The 22,844-nt window shown below is 26.2% G+C and overlaps 2 protein-coding genes across 9 annotated transcripts; one reads left to right on the top strand and one right to left on the bottom strand.

The window, feature by feature from the left end:
* Positions 1 to 409: 409 nt before the first annotated feature.
* On the top strand, positions 410 to 9,900 carry LOC112687747 (probable methylthioribulose-1-phosphate dehydratase). Of its 8 annotated transcripts, XM_025560646.1 has the most exons (14): positions 410 to 633; positions 1,938 to 2,000; positions 2,065 to 2,141; positions 2,977 to 3,295; positions 3,366 to 3,499; positions 5,088 to 5,167; positions 5,249 to 5,327; positions 5,787 to 5,924; positions 6,502 to 6,639; positions 8,140 to 8,249; positions 8,989 to 9,149; positions 9,241 to 9,347; positions 9,410 to 9,612; positions 9,816 to 9,900. In XM_025560646.1, exons 4-14 carry the CDS (start codon positions 2,983 to 2,985, stop codon positions 9,874 to 9,876), a joined length of 1,524 nt encoding a protein of 507 aa, XP_025416431.1. In that variant the 5' UTR covers positions 410 to 633; positions 1,938 to 2,000; positions 2,065 to 2,141; positions 2,977 to 2,982; the 3' UTR covers positions 9,877 to 9,900. The 8 variants fall into 8 exon arrangements, with proteins under 8 accessions (XP_025416431.1, XP_025416433.1, XP_025416430.1 ...); XM_025560645.1 differs by lacking the exons at positions 1,938 to 2,000; positions 2,065 to 2,141 and having other exon boundaries at positions 411 to 633; XM_025560648.1 differs by lacking the exons at positions 1,938 to 2,000; positions 2,065 to 2,141; positions 6,502 to 6,639.
* Positions 9,901 to 10,524: 624 nt separating this feature from the next.
* LOC112687682 (tetratricopeptide repeat protein 7B) lies at positions 10,525 to 19,437 on the bottom strand. The gene is made up of 16 exons (XM_025560541.1): positions 18,930 to 19,437; positions 15,851 to 16,002; positions 15,600 to 15,768; positions 15,290 to 15,502; positions 15,101 to 15,227; positions 14,905 to 15,029; positions 13,110 to 13,218; positions 12,898 to 13,045; positions 12,650 to 12,838; positions 12,408 to 12,586; positions 12,064 to 12,346; positions 11,852 to 11,990; positions 11,564 to 11,790; positions 11,228 to 11,332; positions 11,070 to 11,161; positions 10,525 to 10,990 (listed from the first exon to the last, which is right to left on the bottom strand). Exons 1-16 carry the CDS (start codon positions 19,042 to 19,044, stop codon positions 10,858 to 10,860), a joined length of 2,505 nt encoding a protein of 834 aa, XP_025416326.1. The 5' UTR covers positions 19,045 to 19,437; the 3' UTR covers positions 10,525 to 10,857.
* Positions 19,438 to 22,844: the final 3,407 nt, after the last annotated feature.

Below are 22,844 nucleotides of genomic sequence, written 5' to 3'. Positions count from 1 at the left end.
TTATAGCGTTAAACACTCAATTGCTTAAAACGTTTAAATGTCCAATAACGGCAAACAGTATAAATTATTTTGATTTAGCCCTGGTCTATATTTAGTGAAAAATCAAATAAAACACAAGCGAAACTTTCAAAACACAGATAGGCGTTAAAAAAAAAAACTACTCAAAAGTCAATTCTAAGTGGATCCGGCATTAGATTAAAAAACCACAAATATTAAGGATTCACCTGATTTAAATACTACCAAAAATTTTACTTGTAAATTTTGAGTCTGAATTAAAAAAAAATTTGAATCAACCCCCCCCCCCCCACTCAAGAAGTAAGTCTAAATACGCCCCTGCGGCCTGCAGTAGCAGTATTCTGTCATTATCTGAATATCATATGGTTCGTAATCCACGTGTCTACCAGTGGTATCATCCGAAAACCCGATATTTCAAGGGGAAATAAATTGTGTTTATCAGTAAACAGCCTGATTTGTCACTTAATTTAAAAACTGAACAACCAAATTCGTAATTTCTCTCTTTGGATAATATTACAAATTCGTCCCTATTCTTTGGTTCATGAATTGTTGTTTGTGTTTTTTTTTCATGTTACAGCTGCCTCAAATTAAATCAACGCGTTACACTGGAAACTGATGGTAACTAAATCACATTGCTTATTTTTATACATTATGAATCCTTATACATCATGTGTTACTACTTATGTTTAAAATATAAAAAAAATAGTTAACTGATGCAAACTGAAGCGGATTTCACACGATCAGTAATACTGACAGTATTATTTCGTTGCAAGGACTATTGTAATAGAGACAAAAAAAGAACTGCTTATTATGAAGTATTAGTAGTCTATAAGTTGATTAAGCCTGAAGCTACTATAGACGATATAAAAAAAAAAAAAACTGCTAAGTAATTTTCGTGAAGAATAAAAAAAAGTTCATGATTATTAAAGAAGTGGTTCTATCATGCTTAAAAGTTTATTATAGATGTTAATGTTAGAAAATAATTCTGGTAGTCTTTTGCATCGAAAAGTTGCATTTCTTTTAAAAGATTTAAATAACAATACTTCTTACGTTTGGCAATCCATTCTTTTACCCATTGTTTCCTATTAGTTATACTTTTACTTTGAATATAAAACGCTAAAAGAATTGCTACGCACGCTTTTCAATGACAATTTTTGTCCATTATAATAATAAAATAATTAATTTTTAATTAAATAAAAACATTTAGAAAAACCAAAGAAATTATAATACAATATTTAATAATAATAATACAGTTGATACTTACATTCATTGAAGTTCACAACTTCACCAGTCGAATGACAAATAAACTGACTATTATTGACAATAATCTATACTGACTGTGTGAAGAGTACACTGTCAATATTTCTACTGTCAGTATTACTGTTTGTATGGGGCCCGCTTAATACACATTTAAAAAGGAACATAACCTAGGTAACTCATTTTTATTTAATTAGCTATATGTGATCATTGATATCTTCTATTGGTACTTGATAATTTATATTCTAGTACAGGGCCGTCCAAAGGTTTTTCGGGGCCTGGGACAAATTAATTTGGGGGCCCTCCAGCGACCTTAATAATAAGATATGATTAACAAAATACTCAATGAGAATATAAAAATTCTTGCAAACATATTTTTCCAAACCTTAACCAATCAAGCTTATTTAAATGCATGTGCTGCATTACACACTTAATTTTCAATAAATTCAAAATAACGCATCACCATATATTATACTAAAAAGTACAATTTATTCCTAAATAATTATGTTTATTCAAAGAAAATATGAACTTGGATGTTTATTGGATTAAATAAATAGATAAGGTAAATTAAGAAAATTAAAAAAAAAATTATTTTATTAGTTTATTATTGTATATAAAATATTAAAATGTATAGCAAAAAACTATTTTTCTTGCTTTTTTTTCAGCAAAACTGTCTATAACATCATCATAATCTAAAGTCTTTGCTAACTTGTGTTCAATGGAGAGAAGTATTAAATGATTTAGGCGGTTCTCTTCTGTAGTTGAATGTAAATAACTTTTTATTAATTTCAGTTTACTGAAAGATCTTTCTCCCGTTGACACAAACGTGGGAATGGTAGAAAGTATTCGAAGACAAATACATATTTGAGGTAGTATATTTTGAAGTCTTTTCTTATTTATTTGATGAAGAATTGATGCAATTTCGCTATCATTAAAAATAATTGTTGATACTTTGTGTATTTTGCAATAAATGCGTAGTTCCTCTTTTAATACAATAGCACACACGTCATTAGATTATAAACTTGAAATTATTTCAGATTGAGCTTTGAAAAATTCATCACATGGTTCTTCTGGTGGGCTGATAATTGAAGAAAATGTGTTTGATATTTTCTTCATACTTTCTTGAATACCATAAATATCAAATAAAAGCCTATCTAATGCTGTTACAAACACTTCAACTTTAAATTGTCTTGACTGGGCAATGTATACTGTATAGTACACACATGACAAAATGTGTCAATTATTTTGTAATGGTATTACAATATAATGCAATATCACTAATAGAATTGTATATTATTATGTGGATGACACAAAGAAAATAATTTTTGTCTCAATAACAGTGGTAGCCGGTCGATGACAGCTTGTCATTATTAATTATTATACATCAAAACTTTTAAGGGGGCCCCATAAAAAAAAATATTCCGGGGCCTGGGGCACAATGTACCCATTGCCCCCCCTTCTGAACGGCCCTGTTCTAGTATATAATATATGTATAATATTTTTTATAATACTTTCACATACAAAGTCATAAAGTTAATACTCTTCTATGAATGATATTATTCTTTATTATTAAAGTTATGTAAATATGATTATTTATGTGATTATTATATTGATATTAAATGTGATTATGATTATGTATGTTATTAGATTATTGACACAGTTAAATTTTAATTTTTAAACAATTACGGTTTAAATGTTGTGCAGATAAAAATGAATGAAAAAAAGTCTAATGATATTCTTCATAAAAGTCGATATGGCCGAGAATCAACTAAAAAAAAAATATTTGAAGTGAATCAAATTTCATCCAATGATTCATCTCAATCTGCAATCCGTGTATTACCTAAAAGAAAAAGATCAAATAAATTGCCCCCATCAGTTTCAAGATGTATTCTTAATTGTAGTTTGCGTAAAGGTACAACAAATGAACTTAGTATTGGTGATATAGTTTGGGCAAAGACTGGTAAATACCCTATATGGCCTGGAATTATAACGAGTGATCCAGAAACCAAAACTTTTTTTAAAAGCACGTATTTATAATAATTTCCAATAAAATTTGAATGAATAATTTATACTAAATTATGCTTATATTGTAGAAGAAAAAAAAAGTATTTCTATGCTTCATATATACTATTTCAATGATGCATACAAAAGAAATTGGTTAAGGCTGAAACAAATTTTCCATTTCTCTGGAAAAAATGATATATTAGCTGGAAATCCTAAATTAATGGTAAGTTAAGTTTTATAATGATTATAATTTTAAAACTATTTTGAGTAACTTAATTTTTTTGTTATTTTCATTGTGCATAGAATTAATTTTTACTCTTAAGTTAATGTTATTTTTATATATATACTTATGGTGGTATGTACCATTTTTAAGAGAGAGCCTATTTTGTCACTATCAAATTAAAACTAGGATATTTAATCACATAAAGTTATTAATACATATGCAAATTGTAATTTCTTAATCATAGTATAAATTATATTTATAAAAAATAATTAAAAATATTTATTTAGATTATTAGTCACTTTGAAAATATTTTAAGGAAATATGTTAAGAAATTGTTGTAAGTAAACCTACTAATTAACAAACACTAATTAAAACAATAATTTATTCTTAAAAACACCATAAAATAAAATAGTGGTGTATTTTCGGGGAGGGTTTCTGGGTCTCAACACCTCCAGAAGACAAAAAAGGTTCATAAGTCATAAATGACTTGCTATGAAAGATACACAGAAAGAGAATATTAATTTGTATTTATAATAATAATACTATTATATGATTATTAATTTATACCTTATATACATTTTTTATAATATTATAAAATCACTTATTATTTTTAGAACAAATTAAAATTCTCTCTCCCAAAAATTTGAAATTTTGCCATTTGAATTTAAGCAATTTAATCAATATATTAAAATAGTTGGTAAAACTCTGATGTTATAACATTTGAACTGAAATACTTTATTACTAGTATTAAACCTATAATCTCTAAAGCTAATGGAATATATTATAATCATGTGAATTTTCAATGAATAAAAATTAAACAACTAACCTTTATACTAAAGTGGCTTATAAATATTCTTCGTATTAAGTAGACAATTCTCAAAAAAAAAAAAAAAAAACCTAGTATGTTTTAATATAACAACATTACTTTACTATTAATTTTATTATAAAGAATTTTATCATATACTTCAACACAATGCTACCAAACTTAATTCTGATAAATATAATTATAATATATTATTATATTTTGATAATTAAGATATTTTCTTAATTAATTTACAAACAATGACCCATAGTTTGGGAAACGCTGTTGTAAAGCATTTATCAGGGGTGACTTTATCAATGGTTAATCATAATCTATTAGTCGATCTTTGATATTTTATTATGATTTGTATTTTTGAACATTTATTGTTATTGATCTATAGATTTGCCAATAATTGCAAATAATCATGAAAAATCACATGTAAATATTTGTTTTCATTAATCTCTACCTAAAAAGATTTGTCAAGCTTTGGTAAATATTTATAAAATAATAAACACAATATTTTATTCTAATATAAAAAATTCTTATTGGAAGTAATTTATATAGGTTATTAAAAAATACTTCAGTCTTGGTCCTTTAGTTATAAACACCAATATCTATTACAGTATCTAAAGAATATTGTACCAACTAAAACTTTACACTTGTTTTGAAACATCTTAAATATTGGTAGAATTTAAATTGCAATAAATAAATTGTAGAAAAAAAATAGTAATTTGTATGAATTAATATTATATTGGTTGTACATTAATAAGTTTTTGTTATATGTAGAAACAACTTTCTCGCAGTAAGCTTAAAGTAAAATGGAGTAGAGCTGTACAAGAAGCAGAATGTTTGTTATCTATAAAGAAGTAAGATATATATTTATAATGGTTTTTTAATATTTTATGGTATTAAAAATCAAGTTATATTAACTTAAAATTATATTGTAGAAATGAGCGTCTTACTGCATTCTTTGATACCAAATTTATATCCAGTAATCATGATATGAAATCAGAAAACAATATTCAGGTAAATCATTAAGCTACTATAAGTTCTATAATTGTTATGCTTATTGAAGGATTAATAAATTAATGTTTAAAAAGAATCATTTGAATTTATTTTTTAAATTATAAACATAGACTTAGAACAAATAAGGTATTTGAAAAATTATTCAATTTAGCTTTCAACATGTTAACTATAATAAGGTATAGACTTTTTTAACATTTAATGCCTAAATTAAATGTATTATGTAAACTTATATTATGATAAAGTATTGCTGGAATTTTTAAGTTTTTCTTCTTGTAGTAAAAACAAGATTTTTGAAGTTTAAGGCATTTAACAATTATATTTAAATTTAAGTTAATAATTTAAAAAGCAAATCCATACATGCATTTTTTTCTTTCACTATTAATTTGCTGTACATAATTTATAAATTATGATTACATTGGTTCAGTTAAACAAAATAGATTAATGTATATATATTTATAGACAGAAAGGTCATCTACTCATCCACAAACATCATTCACTCCAAAATATATGAATATTATACCTAAGCTCCAGCCAAAGCTAGAATTAGAAAATAGTAATTATGATAGTGCCACTTATCAGGAAAACCTAACAAATATTGTAAGTTACATGTATTAAATTTCTTTAATTTGTTTCATCAGTAAATAATTAATATAATATATTAATTAGTATAATTAAAACTACAAAATATATTCATTACAATTTTAATAGGTAATCAATTATGCTAAGATAATGATTATTAAGAGTTCTGTAATTGATAAGATAATGAAAAATACTTCATGTTCATGGTATTTCTTAAATTCTTATTGAAATTATTTTTAATTAAATCATGTTTTAAAATATATTTTTATTCTTTAAATTGTTATGTGAAGCTTGAAAGTTTAGTTGAACAATTGATTAATTTTTAATAATAATTTTATCAATAATAAAATATTGCTGCAATTTTAAGTTTTTTTTCTTTTAGTAACAAGATTTTTAGTTATTTAAGATTGTTGAAGTTTAAGGCATTTAACAATTATATTTAAGTATTTGATTGATTTCAATTTAGGTTGATAATTTAAAAAGCTAACCCATACATCATTTGTTTCTTTCACTATTAATTTTTTGTACATCATTTATAAATTATGATTACATTTGTTTAGTTAAACAAAATTGATTAATGTATATATATTTATAGACAGAAAGGTCATCTACTCATTCTCAAGCATCATTCTCTCCAAAATGTAAGAATATAATACCTAAGCTCAAGCCAAAGCTAGAATTAGAAAATAGTTATTATGATAGTGCAACATGTCAGGAAAACCTAACAAAAATTGTAAGTTACATTTTTTAAATCTCTTTAATTTGTTTTATCAGCAAATTATTAATACGATATATTAATAAGTATAGATAAAACTACAAAATATATTCATTAAAATTTTAATAGGTAATCAATAGTGCTGAGATAATGGTTATTAAGAGTTCTGTAATTGATAAGATAATGAAAAATACTTCATGTTCATGGCATTTCTTAGACTGTTTCTTATTGAATTATTTTTAATCAAATCATGTTTTAAAATATATTTTTATTCTTTAAATTGCTTTGTAAAGGTTGAAAGCTTTGTTAAACAATTGATTAATTTGTAATTTATTAATTTTTTTCAAATTAATATGATGTCTGAAGTATGTATACAAATATTAGGGTTTATATTATAACCATCCAAGATATAAATTTAATCAAAACTGTAATATAATTATCAATATTTTTCTTAATACCTTATAGTTATGTATTTTGTAAATTCTAAAATTAAATCTTTAATTTTTGATTTAATAACTTTTTTTTTTTGAAATTGCTTAAAGGTTTGATTTAATTTTTAAAGAATTCTTGTATAGTTTATAATAAAACAATCCAGTTGTGTTTACTTTGTTAAAAATAAAATTGTAATTATATCATTAATGATTAAATTATTATTTGCTTAAACTTATTAATCTTTGTTTCTTCACAAATAATATTTATAATTTTGTGGCAGTATATTTTTAAATATTACTATTTGGATAACACATAATTTCTGTATGTAAATCTTCAATCTCTATGAATATTTAAAACTATTAAATAAGATAGTGGCCTTAATTTTTATTCAATAATTAATTTTATTAAATTATGCATAAAAAAAATTGTACCTTATACATATAGATGTATACAAACAATATCTTACACATACAGATGTAGTATTCACATGACATTTATGATGCTATGTAATTCATATAGGTTATATAACTTAATTTCAATCATGTTTTTTGCTTCATAGCAATCTATATTAGATTTTAGTTACATGTATAATTCTATAATTGAGTTAATTATTAATTTTTATAGGGCTTATTTGAAAGCAAAATTTCAGTAAATTTCACTGACTGATTCGAACATTAAACAAATCTAAATAAAAATAACTCTGTACATTACTTTTGCTTAATATTTCTTAGAGTAGATCTGAAAAAATAATTAAAAAATAAATAAATAAATAAATAAATAATAATCTTTTTCAATAATTGGCTATTGGTTTTGTATAGCTTAATATAATTGAAGGGCTACAGGGAAAAATTATAATAGTCAAAATAAGAAAAATATCTAATAATAAAATCATCTTGTAATTTATTTTAAAAAGTAAATTTAATTTTTTTATTGATTATTTTGTATTTTATCACTTATTTTGTTGTGATCTAAAAATTTAAAATAATACTAAACAGTTTAGGAATATTGACTATTATCTATTTTTTCTGCAGCCCTCCAATTATAATTTTCACATTGTCTCTATATTATATGTTTTTTTGTTGACAGTCGATTCTTCAAAAAGATCACCCTAGAATATTGATACCAGAACTATGTAAATTATTCTTTACCAATGGATGGGTAACTGGAACTGGTGGTGGTATCAGTATCAAGTACAAGTATGTTATTTTTAAATGTTTTACATAAATCGTATATTAATTTAAAATTTTATACTTATAATTTCTTTTTCATAAGTTCATAAATACAGTAATTATTTTTTCTTCTTTTCCCTTGCCTTTCTCCCAACTATTTGGGGTTGGCCACCTTTGTTCTAAACCACTACTCATTTTGATTTTCTACATCTACGCACACACCACTTGCCTCATATCATTTTCAATCGTATCTAACCTTCTCTTTTTTGGTCTTTCTCTTCCTCTTTTCCCTTCAACATTCAATTTTATAACCACTATTACTGTTTTTGTTTTATTTTGCCTCATCTTATGCCCAAACCATCTCAATCTATTTTCTCTCATCTTGTACACTATCAATGCTGCTACATCAATACTAACTGTCACATATTTGCTCCTTATTCTATCTTCTTTTGTCATTCTACTCATCCATCTAAGCATTTTAATTTCCACAATACTTATACTCTGTTATATTCTCCTGTCAACTGCCAAACAATATAGCATAATTGATCTCACTACACTCCTGTAAAATTCACTTTTCAACCTTATTGGAATTCTCTTATTACATAAAACGCTCAGCACTTCTTTCCATTTCCAATTAGTTCTATATTTTACATCCATTCCCAAGCTCCTGTCTTTTTGTACAAATACAGTAATTATTTGGATATAAGTTTTTTATTATTATTTGTAAAATATATTAATTTTTGTTTAATAATATTAAATGTTTTAGTAACCAAATTTTTATTGCTCCATCTGGAGTACAAAAAGAAAGAATGGAACCAGATGATATTTTTGTTCAAGATATGAATGGTGCAGATATAGAAGTGCCTCCCTATGAAAAAAATTTGTCAAAAAGTCAATGCACTCCAATATTTATGTGTTCCTATATAGGTAAATTATTATCAAAAATATTAGTTATTATTTATTAGTATCAATATTATTTTAAGTTAATTTTAAGTAATCTATACTGAAAACAATTTAGAGCGTAATGCAGGTGCAGTGATCCATATACATTCACCTGAATTAGTAAAATTATGTTTACTGAATCCTGAAAATGAGTTACGGATTAGTGGCTTAGAAATGATTAAGGTAAGAAAATTATTATTTTATTATGTGAATCAAATTAAATAATTTAAATGTTTGTTCCCCAGGGAATTTATAACGAAGAAAAAGGAAGATTTTATGATAATGATGAAGAAGTTATTATTCCAATCATAGAAAACTCTAAGTACGAAAGAGATTTAGTTGATACATTTCAGTTGGCATTAATGAAATATCCAAGTACTTCAGCAGTTGTTGTGCGTAATCATGGAATGTATGTATGGGGTAGTGATTGGAAGTCTGCTAAAACACAGTGAGTGGTAACTTTTAATAATTTGACACCTATTATACATAGTTTTATATTTTTTTGAAATTAAAGTATTTAGTATGTTTATTATTTAATACAGAAGTATTACTATTAGAAATGGTATTTAATTTACCTTAATATCTTTAAATATGAAATATATCAAGTAATCTATGTAATTATATTAATTTTTTTTTTTTTATGAATTTTAGGTGTGAATGTTACGAGTATGTGTTTAATATAATGGTTTTTAAAAAAATCAATAACCTTTAAATAAATTCCATTTTCATATTATCATTTTTCCTAAGTGTATATTTATATAATTATAAATAATTATTTAAATAATAGTTTGAAATGTGTAAACAGTGTTAAACTAAAAGATAGAAACTAGAGAAAAAGTGTTACATTATATATATCTAAGCTCTAATAATTACTTTACTTTTTGCATGCTATTAATGCATAACATACATTTATACTCGTAGAATAATGACATTCTTATACTATTGTAATCATCAAATTATTTGCTGTTTGAATTAATTGAATAAACAAATAGTAAAATTAAAAATATATTATACAGTGATTTTTTAATTTATAAATGGTTTTTATATTTTATATTGTTTTTAAAATTGTAGGGACATTTCTAACTTGACTGATCTTAATATAAGGTAAGTTTAATTAATCCAAGTGTACTTTATTTAATTTTAAAATTATAGTTATTAAATACGAGTGAGCAAAAAATTAACACTTGAAACTTAACCACTTATTAAAGCAACTGCATTAAGATTTTCTTCTTTCAAAAGTCAATATTTTATTTATTGAAATCAAACACTTATCTAGAACTATCCAGAAATCATGGCTAATCTTCTTTGGTTTACACATCTAACTAAACCATATTTAAACATAAAAATACATAAAAAATGATTGCAGCAAAGCAGTTCTTTATTTTCCAGAGAACTGAAATAAAACCAACATAAACATGTACAAAATAACAAAACTGATAATTTTAATAATAATTAACAATAACTAGATTAAACAATAAACCCACATAGAACACAACAAATAATAAATACAATTATAATAATTTAATACTGTAAACAGAAAACTTTAGTGACTATAACTCATTTAATATCATAGAAGAGGTAACCTAACCCTGTTTCTCTTTCACTTTAATATTTATTACTTCTATCAAAATCAATATGTTAAGTCTTAACATTTATACAGACAAGTAATAATAATAATAATATTATTATTATTTTAATCAAATGGCAAAGGAATGCTTGTGTATTGCATTATTGGGCTAACCATCTCAACTTGCAGAGCAGTGGCCATACTGTCTGTAGCACTATTGGTCTCTCCCAAACTTTCTAATACTTTTCCCAAATTATACCTATGAAATATACACAAATAAAAATCAAATTTTGAATTAAACTGGACATTGAAATCATTGAAATTACACCCAAACATACCATGTTTCTGGAGAGTAAGGATTTATTTTTGCTGCATCTCTAAGTGTTTTTTCTGCTAATCGGTGACTACCAAGATAATGGTACATTAAACCCTGTATTAAAAAAATAAAATATAAAATATTAAAATCCATTAAGAAGTACATTGCTATTAATTTTACCAAGTGTTGTAGACTTTTTAAATGAGATGGATGAACTGTCACAGCGTTTTGATAGCATTGTTTGGCTTCACTAAACTCATTTCGTTTTTCGTGAAATAATCCTCTCTATATAAACACAATGTATGAAAAGGAAAGAATAACACTCTAAATGTCAAAAACTAATCGAATAATATTAATTGCAATTAGGATAAAACTAATGTTTCGATTCAAACTAATTAACTAAAATTGTGTAAATAAATAAAAAATAAAATCTTTATCAATATGAAATAGAAGTTATACTATACATTTGAATGATCATTTGGAAAGCTTATCTATTTTAATACTATTTTCATTTACCATAAACATGATATGGTGAGATAATGGAAAAATGCTAGCTGCTTCCAATAAACAATTATTTGCTGCATCAAATTGATCTTGAGATAAGTAAATTTCGGCTAAAAGCAACCAGACATTCTGTTGTGTATGCCATACTGTATTAGTCACAGGTCGTTGAGGAACCAACGAGCTAATAGATGATGCTACTTCTGATAAAGCTTGTTCAATACGCGTTGGCCCCAATGAATCTATTTAATGTATAATTTTTTTTTGTAATACAAATAATAATAGACTATGAAAGTAAATTACTTGTATCTTTGTCAGAGTATTCAGTTGTATAAAGTTGAAAAATACTACGAGTATCAGTATGTTCTATGGAAGGAGAACCTTCATGGCTGGCTGAGGCTTTGCACATGGTAAGCATATGTTTAGCAGTTACAAGTGCAACCTATATATAATGTTTACAAATTAATTTATTTTAATTCAAATTATTTATAACCAAACACGATTATTTTAGTTACATCAGAAGCTTCAATCTGCAATTCAATCCTAGCTCTGATGAATAATAAACCAATATGATCAGGGAAATCTTCCAAAGAAGACTCTAAAAGAGCTTTGGCTTCATTTATTTTTTTCTGTGCACTCAACAATAAAATAGCTAACTGCAATGAAGGTGTATGTTCTGGGTTCAGTGATAATGCTTGACGCACTTTGATTGTAGCTTCAGGTACTTTAGCTAAACATGCATAATAAAATGCTATATAATAATGAACCAAATGATCATTGGGATCTAATTGTTGTGCTCTAAAGAAATAAACAGTAATTATTATTATCAAATTCAATCCTTAACATAAAGTAATCTTACTTAGTAAGAGATTCATAGCATAGGGCATGATATTTATCTTTGACAGATTTCAAAAATGAAGTCAATGCCATACACTGTGCTCCAATGCCTATATACAGATGACACCTCGATAGTAAATTTTGGGAATGTACTTTTTCTCTTTTAAGAGCTTCTTGGCTCCAAGTTAGTCCATCTTCCATCTACAATTTAGAACTATCTAGTAATAATTTTTTATTGCATTAAACGTAATTTATAAAATAAACCTTAAATAAATGTTGATAACAAATGCGAGCAGCTAATAAACATGGAACAATTGCATTTGGCTGCATGTATATGACTTGAGTTAATACTTCCAACGCTTTAATGTGACGTCCAGCAGATTCAAGACATAAAGCTTGTTGCATCCACACATGAGTATCATCAGCAGAAAATTTCATAGCTCGTTCAAAAGACTAATCAGATATAATACAATTATACTTAAAATCCAAATTAGTTTTGAATAAAAACAAACCTCGTATAACATATTGTATTGACCCCACAAAACTAATGCAATAGTAAGAAGATCATAGATAGCTGTAGCTAAACTAAAAGCTCTAATTCTTGCTTCTTTAAATTCAGGTGACTGACTAAGAACAGCATTTCTCGCTGCCATTGCTTCACTATTGTTAGTAAATAGTGTAGTTAAGTTTTAAATTGCTTTTAAAGAACTCTTGATTAATTTACCTTATAATAAGTAGTAATATTATTTCTTCATGTTCACTTCTTGGCATAAACATATTAATTGTATTGTATTTTTTTGGTCTTCTTATATTAGCTAGTTGTTTCTTAGGAGCTAAAATTTAAAATTATAGGTTACATTAATAATTTTTCAATAACCATTAGGGAACATACAATTATTATGTCAGCAGTCCTAGAGGAAAGGACGTCATAAGTAGAATCATAGTGTAACAATCTTGAAAAATATTTTAAATTAAATTTTAGTTTAATAAATTCATAGATAAATGAAGTTTTATCTTGGGGCATTTATTAAATAAATATTATTATTAAATTAAATTTTTCTGATTACCTTAGTCATTTTTGATTTTTTTCTTCAGAAAATTCGTTGTTGACAATTATTAATGTTTATTCATCTTAGGTTAATAAAACATAATTAAAATAACACAGTAAATACTATCCACACAATAATAATTAACACATTATAATATACATGCGTGTGGGTCATATTAGTTTACGCTTTTTATTTTATTTTAAATCAAAAATGTGACATGCCAAAATAATATAGATAAGTGGCACACTCAATTTCAAAATTAAAATTAGATATAAATAATATTTGAATTTTGTAGAAAACTGAACAATCATCGATTGTTGTTATTTTTGTGATGCAAGTTAATGCTTGAACAAGCCCATGTGCAGGAACAATCCAAGGGAGGGATTCAAAATTATACATGTTATGTTAAGTAAAAATTCAATAAAAAAAAAAAAAAAAACACAAATTGCCATATCCATAATTGAAAATTAATAAATGTAACAATTGTCTAAACAGCTTAAACAGATGAATTATCAGTGAAAATACATTATATCAATGGCTGTATTTATGATAATCGACAGTAGGTAAAAAATGCATGAAAATTAAATAGGAAAAGACGGCAAATCAAGAAAATTGGCACTTTTATAACAAAAATAGAATAATGAAATAATGAATTTTCAAGTAAGTTTAATTATTGTAGAATGAGGACTAGGTGTATTCTTAGGAAAAATGTATGTAAAAAAATCCTCAATTGTGAGAGGGGGTGGTTAGAAATCACAAAACTCCCTCTTTGCGTACGGGCCTGTGCATGACATATCTTTCATCAAAAGCTTTCATGGATCTGTATTGGTATACTATCGATAACAAAACAACAAACGAATTCCCAAAATACGAAATCTAAATATTATTATGGTTGCTAAAAGTAGGTTATTGTTGAATTATCTTTATAAGCTCAAATTTAGTACAGTCGATATTCTTATTTTATTGTATTATATTTTATCCAATAATATTCTGAAAAAAACAAAAATTTTGAATCTTTTTACAAATTACTTATAGGGTAATAATTTACAACCCCAATAAAAAAAGTAAGGTAGCAACTGCTAATGACGCCTATGCCTAGAGGGGAGGGATTTGAGTATCTTATATAGAAAGATAAATTATAAATTTGATGGTTTTCAGCATAATATTAAAATAATTACACCACAGACAAAATTTTAATCAATGTATGAAAAAATAAAAAGTGGATAAATTACTGACAGCAATGAAAACTGGGCCATTTTATAATTATTTTTACAATTGAAGAAATTAACTTTATAAATAAAAATAAAATGATTTAGGAGGATCTATGAAAAATGTAAATGTAAGATTTGCTAGGGGTAATCAGTATCTGACATACACTTATACGGGAGAGATATGTTAGGGGTCAAAAATGCTAAAAAAAATGTGCCGACCTGAAAATTGAATGTTTATTTATTACAATAGACAACTTACTGTTTTGAGTTGGCAGTGAATAGTATTTTGGAGAAACTTTACGTAAAAGAAATTCAGCAAATTGGTATGTTAAAATAAGTCTAATGGAATGACTACCATGAGCTTCACAAGCTGTTAATATATTCCTAAGTAAAAATCATAAAACTTTTGCATATATAAATTTTGAAATAATAAATTTTTTCATTAATAGCTTTACCTAAATGTATTTATGGCACCAGAATAGTTTGAACTTTCAATCAGTAATAATGGCAACCTTAATATTGCTGTTTCAACTAAGATACTCAAAGAATGTGTCATGTTCACTGGTTGTGGAGAGTGAGATCCTACAAAAAAAGATGTTTACAAAGCTATTTATAGATAACTCTAATATATAAATATTAAATACCTGTTCCAGATGTAGTATTGGTATTTACAATTGATGGTGCATTACTTCCAAGTGGTGATGGTAGCATAAGCTGATTTTCTTTGTGGTCCAATTCTTGCAAATATAAAATACCCAAATTGGCTGCTTGTTCAAAATTTTTAATAACACCTTCAATCCATTCAGTTTTTTTAAAACGAGAGCTAGAAGTTGGTCGTAATTTCTCTTGACAAATACCTACAGTTATAAAAATATATGAAAATTATACTCTAATGCTACAGTAACGATTAATATATTTTTGAACTGAATTCAGAAAATCAGGTAATTATCTTACCTTTGATAGCAAATGATTCAGCTAATATTCTAATGTTACGAATTTGTAATTCTGTTTGAATAACCGAGTTTAACTTGGCATCTGTGCAATGCTGCATTGCTTCATCATACTGGCCACAAGCATAACATAATTTAGCCAATAACATGTGACTATCAATACTCATGCCTGCCTAAAAATGATTTTATATTAGAATTCTATTATTGTCTCAATTTAATATTTTTACAATATTATTTTAAATTATAATTTCATACTTGAGTAGAGAGTTCACTAATTGATTCAGTTAAATAGGACTTGGCTTCAATAAGGCCAACACAAGCTTTGGAAATGTTGCTCTCAATAGGGGGATTTTCTTCCAAAAACATTTCCAACTTAGCTTCGCCAACCATTAAATTATACAGTAATGCTAAATAAACAAAAAAAATTATAAATTATAAAATCATTTTTAACTGTGATTAATATAGGTACTTAGTGAAATATAATTAATTTAATTTTAAAAACAAACCAAAAGCAAATCATTAAAATTTACCAATTAAATAAATTTAAAATAGGCATCATGAATGAACTTAAATAATTGCTTTCTCTTTTCTTTTTATACATGGAACAAATTGTTTTTTATTGTTATGTAATTAGTTAAATAAACAATGACAAAAAATGTACACTTATTTTTGAATAATTTGTATAATAATTCTATCTTATCTAATACTATCGAGATTGATTACATAATAAAAATACAAAAATGTCAACTACTATTATATGTTAATACTGGTAATATAAAAATTAAATTAAATTTAAATTATAAGAGTTTATAAAAAAAAAAAAAAATGTTAACAATCAACTTCACAATATTTATGTCTATAGTTAATTACATTTACAATAATTTTAGTAATGATATAATTTATAGAAATAAAGATGATTATAATTTATAAGGAAAAAATTCAAGTAAAGATATTAATATAAAATTTACATAAAAACACATAAATATAATACTAGTAATAATTGTTTTAAAAAAATTAATAACTTTTACTTAGGCAATAAACATTGAGTTTTAATTTAATTAATTTCTCATTTATTTCATATATTTTTACTTTTTATAGGAAACCTTGTTTCTGGTAATCGGTAAAAAATACTAAAGAAAAAATAACAAAATCAGTATAGCTGGAAAATAAACTGTCACATGAGTTTGTTTTGTTTTTTTTGATCTTAAGGTTTTTGAGAATGAAATGAATAATTAACTCATGAAGCAGGGTCTTAAATACAAAGAACTATCCCATCCACAACAGTATCAAGATCATTGCTTCTAGTAGGACACTAGTATTTTATCTTACCTAAGTATGGAGCACCAAACTTACAGTGCTGTTGTAATGAGTAAAAAATAATTTTTTGTAATAGAAAAATCAACACATAATATTATAAATTATATATTGTTAAACTAAAATTTTGTGCATAAGGTTCTTACAATTATGTTGTTTAAATTAAATCATATAACTTAGTTTTTTTTTTAAAATGTTAGAACTTGGTTAATTGTGTCTATGTTCGGTCTGAGTGCTGAGTCAAGGGTGTAAGGGATATTGAGGTTGTTGAGTTCGTTTTTTCTTGGAGAAAGTGTTGTACTATTTTGAGATTTTGGCTTTTGCACCAGAAGTTAAAGTCGTCTGCGAAAAGATTGGCTTTAACAGGGAATATTACTGTATAGGTTGTCATTTATTGAAGATCCTTGGGGTATTCAATTTTGCTGAGTATAGTTTTTTGATCAGACTTTCAACTTAAGCAAAACTTTTCAAAAGGCGAATGGGAATTTGATAAAAATCTAAGCGTATTATTCATAGACTATGATTCGATCCATAGACTCAGTGTTGTAAATAAAATAAAAAAATTCAGTTTCCCCAAGAAATTAGTAAACATAGTTGAAGCTACCCTAAAATATATGGAAATAAAATTGAAAACAGCAAAAAGAACTTCGGAATCGTGATCAGAGTAACAACAAGATTGAGACAAGGAGATACACTCTCACCCATTCTCTTTAAATTGATGTTGGAGAAGGTTGTCAGAGAAACAAATGTGACTGAAGGTTTTTAGCTAGGGTAGACAACTTCTGGCCTTCTAACTTACGCAGATGATATGCTATCATAGGGAATAATTTAGAAGAAATTAAATCATCATGTAAGCAACTCATAAAAAATATAGGAAAAGTCGGTTTGCAAATCAATGATGAAAAAACGGAATAAATAATAGTGAAAAGAAGAGAGGTAAATTACCAACAAGATGAAATAATAAAATTAGAAAACCACAGCTTTAAAAGAGTCTCCCACTTTAACTATTTAGGTCCAATATTAACTAATGACAATAATATAAAATTAGAAACTGATACTAAACAAAAAAAAGGAAATAATTGCTACTATAGGTTGGGAAAAATACTAAGCGCTAGAAATGTTTCAAAAAATCTTAAAGTAAAGATATATATGAATTTGATACACCCAATAGTACTATACGGCTCGGAAACTTGGTCTCTCTGGAAAGCAGAACATATGAGGTTGAAGGTTTTTGAAAGAAAAATTTTGAGAAGGATTTTTGGACCATGCAACAATGAACAAACCGGAGAATGGAGGAAAAAAAATAACTAAGAACTCTAGAACCGTTTTCAACACCTTAACATCACAAAAGAAAACTGAAATGGGCAGGGCATGTATGAAGGAACCGGGGTTACTTATAAGGACTGTAATCAAAAACAACCCAGCAGGAAAATGACTCTTAGGTAGACCTCGCTTAAGATGGGAAGATTGTATTATTAAAGATGTCGGAAGAATATATACTTGGAGGGCTGGACTTAAAATATTTAATCAAATGTATCATTGGCAATTTTGCTCTATACCATACATATATGGATTTACAAATTCTATGGCTTGAAGTTGTGATTCCCTTCAAACAATATACCATATCTCCAAAAATACATTCTAAAAAAACATAATAATTCTAAAAACAAAATTTTAAGTATCTTTGGAATAGTTAAGACCCTAAAATATAATAATATACCTACATATATCATTTATTATCTATAATATAAACAAATAATTTTTGTATTTTATTATTAAGTTATGTTTACAACTTAATTATACCTTTAAGATCATTTTAAACACTATAATATTTCTTAAACTATTCATACTATATTTGATGTTCAAATACTACTAATATAATGCTGGAGCATAAGTCATAAAATAAAACAAGATGGAATCCCATTAATATTACTAATATAAGTCTATTATTAATGTTGGGACGAAATCACAATAATTACAATAAAGCTACAATGTTAATATTTATCAACATAACACATACCTTTGCTGGAAGACAATTGTTCGGCAAGTTCCAATATTTTCGACCAATTTCCTTCTTCTCGACACCCGGCCAGGTCCGATTCAACCCTAGTGCTTTTGACGTTTTTACTAGACATTATGCCGTCGAAGTTGTTTTTCACGCGTTTGCACGATTACTGTGAGGAGAAAAAATACGAAATATCCTTTCAAGTTGTACGCCCCGTCACTGCCGATTTTAATCCGTACTTTTGGCGACGTAGTGTAATTTACTGAGAGACGATGTCATGAAAATACCGCAGAGAATATACTAGTTCGTAACAACAGACAAAAATATTCCATAACGTAAGTTAATATATTGTACTAAGCAATAATTATTATCCAATCAGTCCAAGGCCGAACGACGAGCGAATTATAAAATACAAGCACGAATCGGATATGATTATATTATATATTAAACTAAAAACGCGAATTAAGATATACTGGATACTCAACGACCGATGATAAGACAAACTGATTTTTCGATTTCTAATGTCTTACAGCACTACGAGTGGATAAAATTAACATTCAGTGATAAAATGCATCAGAAATTGATAACAACATATAAAAATATTCAGAAACTAAATATTATTTTGGATTAAGAAAAAAAAAATTTTAGATTCAGAAAAATAAAGATATCGTGATCATGTATTATTTTATAAAATTAAAAAATAAATTTTGGTGGTAAATAAATTGATGTCTATCTCATAGATATATAATACATATATATCTGTGGTCTATCCACTTGTATAAATGGCTACTAATATGATAACAAACGCTAAATGCACTTTATAACAGCTGTATTGGGGAGTCAGTGTTCCTCTCACAGATATAAAATACTATAATAGATAATACCATTATAGATAACTAACTTGTCTACTTCGGGTTTGTCTATATCACAGATATATAATAATATATAATATATCGCTTCTCCGGTGGAACAACGGCGTAAGTGAAAATGTAATTGTCCCATTGGACATGTGATTAAAAACCGGTATTTTCAACAATGACGAATCTGTTCTCTAGCGGTCAATAATAGGTATTATACTTATGTCATTGTTCCATTCGATAAAATGAAATGTTATTGTACTGTTGTCGTACTTATGTCTAAAAATCAAAAATTTGCACTTATGTCGTTGTTCCACCGGAGAAGCGATATGTTATTACATTTAGGCAATATTCAATTCCTTTTAAATTTTGTTATTATAGAACTAATAGGTACATGTAAAATAGTAGGTAATAATTTATTTGACAATGGTTGCATTGTTTGTTATTGTTACTCTAATACCAATAGTTATAAATACAAATAATATTACATTATGAAACATGAATTGGTTGACTCTATTATTATTAACTGCATATTTTCGTATTTCTACCTTGACCAATTACAATTTTTTTCCTGACCAATACCCAGTGGTAAACCAGGCATTTTCTGATAGAGCCTATTTGGCCCTATAGGCCCACATCTGAGTAATTATCCCGTCAGCAATCAATGTAGTTATCTCATAAGAACATTTATAAAATTAAAATAAACTTAGAATTCTTAATAGTCAAGTAACATGCAAGTTTAAAGGAGTTAAAAAGTTAAGTTAACTTAACTCTTTAGCTTAACTAGTTGCCTTTGAGTTTTCACTAACTTATTTAATAACTTAACTTTAATGTTTATTAACTAAATAATTAAATTTATATTTTAAAGCATTCAAGATAATTTATTTTCTATTAAATGCACTGAAAGTTTATATTTCAATTCTACTAGAAGATTCCTAAAGTATAAAGTCATTAAGTGACCCTTTTCCGTCCAATGCTTGCCAAAAAAAAGATCAGTCCAAAGAGGATAAATATACATGTACGTTATATAACGGACTCTTGCACCCGTCAGGGTCATACAATATTTCTTTGTGCGAGATGTAAATTTATATATTTTTCATTTTCAATATTATGTTACTAACAGAGATTTTAAATAATAATGTTTTATTTTTAAAATTATTACTGCCACATTTATTAACATAAATAGGGAAATCAAAATAATAATTTAAGTTGGTGCGCATATACCTAGTTGCATTTGTGAAATAGACTTAAAAACTCTACTTTTAAAGTTTGGATTTTAAGTTGGAATTTTTAAATTATTTTTAACAAACTCTCCATACCCAAATTAATTAAAAACATTTATTTTCAGTAATAAAAAAAAATCATGCAATTAAGGGTTAAGATAAGATATATAACAAAAAATAGTGCGCTTAAGTGTGGCTCGTGCAGCCATACAGGATGGCAATTTCAACCTTGTACTTGAATACATAATTAGAAATCGTATATATTAGTGTTGGATTCACTATGTGTTTCGATTGACAAGAAGACAGGCATGCCCGACGAGAATGGGCAGCTGGTGCTGCAGGCGCGGAACTAGAACTCAAATTGGGGAGGGGTCATTTTTTCGAAAGTACAAAAAGATAATTTACAATTAAAAAATAATAAAAGTAAATTATTAATTCAAATTAAAACTTATGAATATATGAAATTGTTAATTTTTAAAATTAAATAACAAAGTTTAATCTTCTTTGTTTTATTTTTCCAAATTTAGAAATAATATTATCAATATTTATGTGTATATTCTCGTGAATATTGAACAAAGCGTTCCTTTCCCATGTTTAAACGAAGCCATGAAAGCTTAAGCCTTAAAACGCTTGAGAGTAGAGAATGATCGCATGTATAGTATTTTTTAACAAGTTATTAGAACCTAAATTAGCGATTAGCGGTGCCATAGCAAGTATATGGTATAATATTATTATACGGGTAACGGATTGGGAGTAACCGAATTGGTTCCCGTTTGAAAAAGGTATTTTATTAGGTATAGCCGAATTGGTTCCCGTTTATGTACAGGTTAGGCGAGCCAGTGCATTGAGAGCAAAAAACAAAATTTTAAAAGTTATATGTATGACATATAGACACAATTATTATATCGATAAGATAGAGTATAGAAATATAATAGTTATAATATAGATTACTAGATACTAGCAAATTACTAGCAAACAGGAAAGAAATAACAAATACTATTGTAAAAATTGTATGACTGAGTACATTAATGAGAAGATTACGAGAATTGAATATTTAAAGAAAGTTAGCTTCAAATTTGCAAATCAGTGGTTTTAAAATGTATTTATTATATTTTATTATTTGTATTTCGTACACTTAAGTGATGACTAGTTGACTTCCGAATCAACGATTTAAAATTGTATATATTTTATCATTTTTTTTTCAACACACATTAACGCACATTGTTAACCAAGCCTACTTTAAAGTTGACTGTCAAAAAACTGTAAAATTGAGATGGAAAATTTGCGGCGTAATTAAATGGGAACCAATTCGGCTATACCTAATAAAATACCTTTTTTAAACGGGAACCAATTCGGCACGTGGGGACGAAGCTTGGGAACCAATTCGGTAAAAGCCCTTCTGGTTATTTTCATGTCTATATTTAAGATTTCGATTAGAAGTTTACTCCAATCGTAACAGTCATGAAAGACATACGAAAACTGGTACCTAGCCAATATATTTAGAGGAAGCTAGATATTTTATTAATTTTTGACCATTTCCCGAGTAATTGAAAAAACTGAAAAGTAATTATGAAAACATTTAACTGAGTTCGTGTTACGAACTTGCTAACACCAATTATCTTTTCAGGAATTAGTCGATTAGATTAAAGAAATTACATTTTATAAATATTTCATAATTTTCAAAAAAATATGCTAATTGTAAAGACATACGATACAATTTTCGATTAAAAATTAAATATAATGAATAGTTACGATATTAAAAAGCATTTTTGTAATATTTAATGACTAATGATACAATCAAAGCTATTACAACATAAAAAAAAATTAGTATCTGTATTTGGGGTTAAAGA

This window comes from Sipha flava, unplaced genomic scaffold (assembly GCF_003268045.1).
Source record: "Sipha flava isolate LNK unplaced genomic scaffold, YSA_version1 35a_pilon_pilon, whole genome shotgun sequence".
Lineage (NCBI taxonomy): Eukaryota > Metazoa > Arthropoda > Insecta > Hemiptera > Aphididae > Sipha > Sipha flava.
Note: the sequence above shows the minus strand (reverse complement) of the source record. Positions and strands in the feature narration are given on the sequence as shown.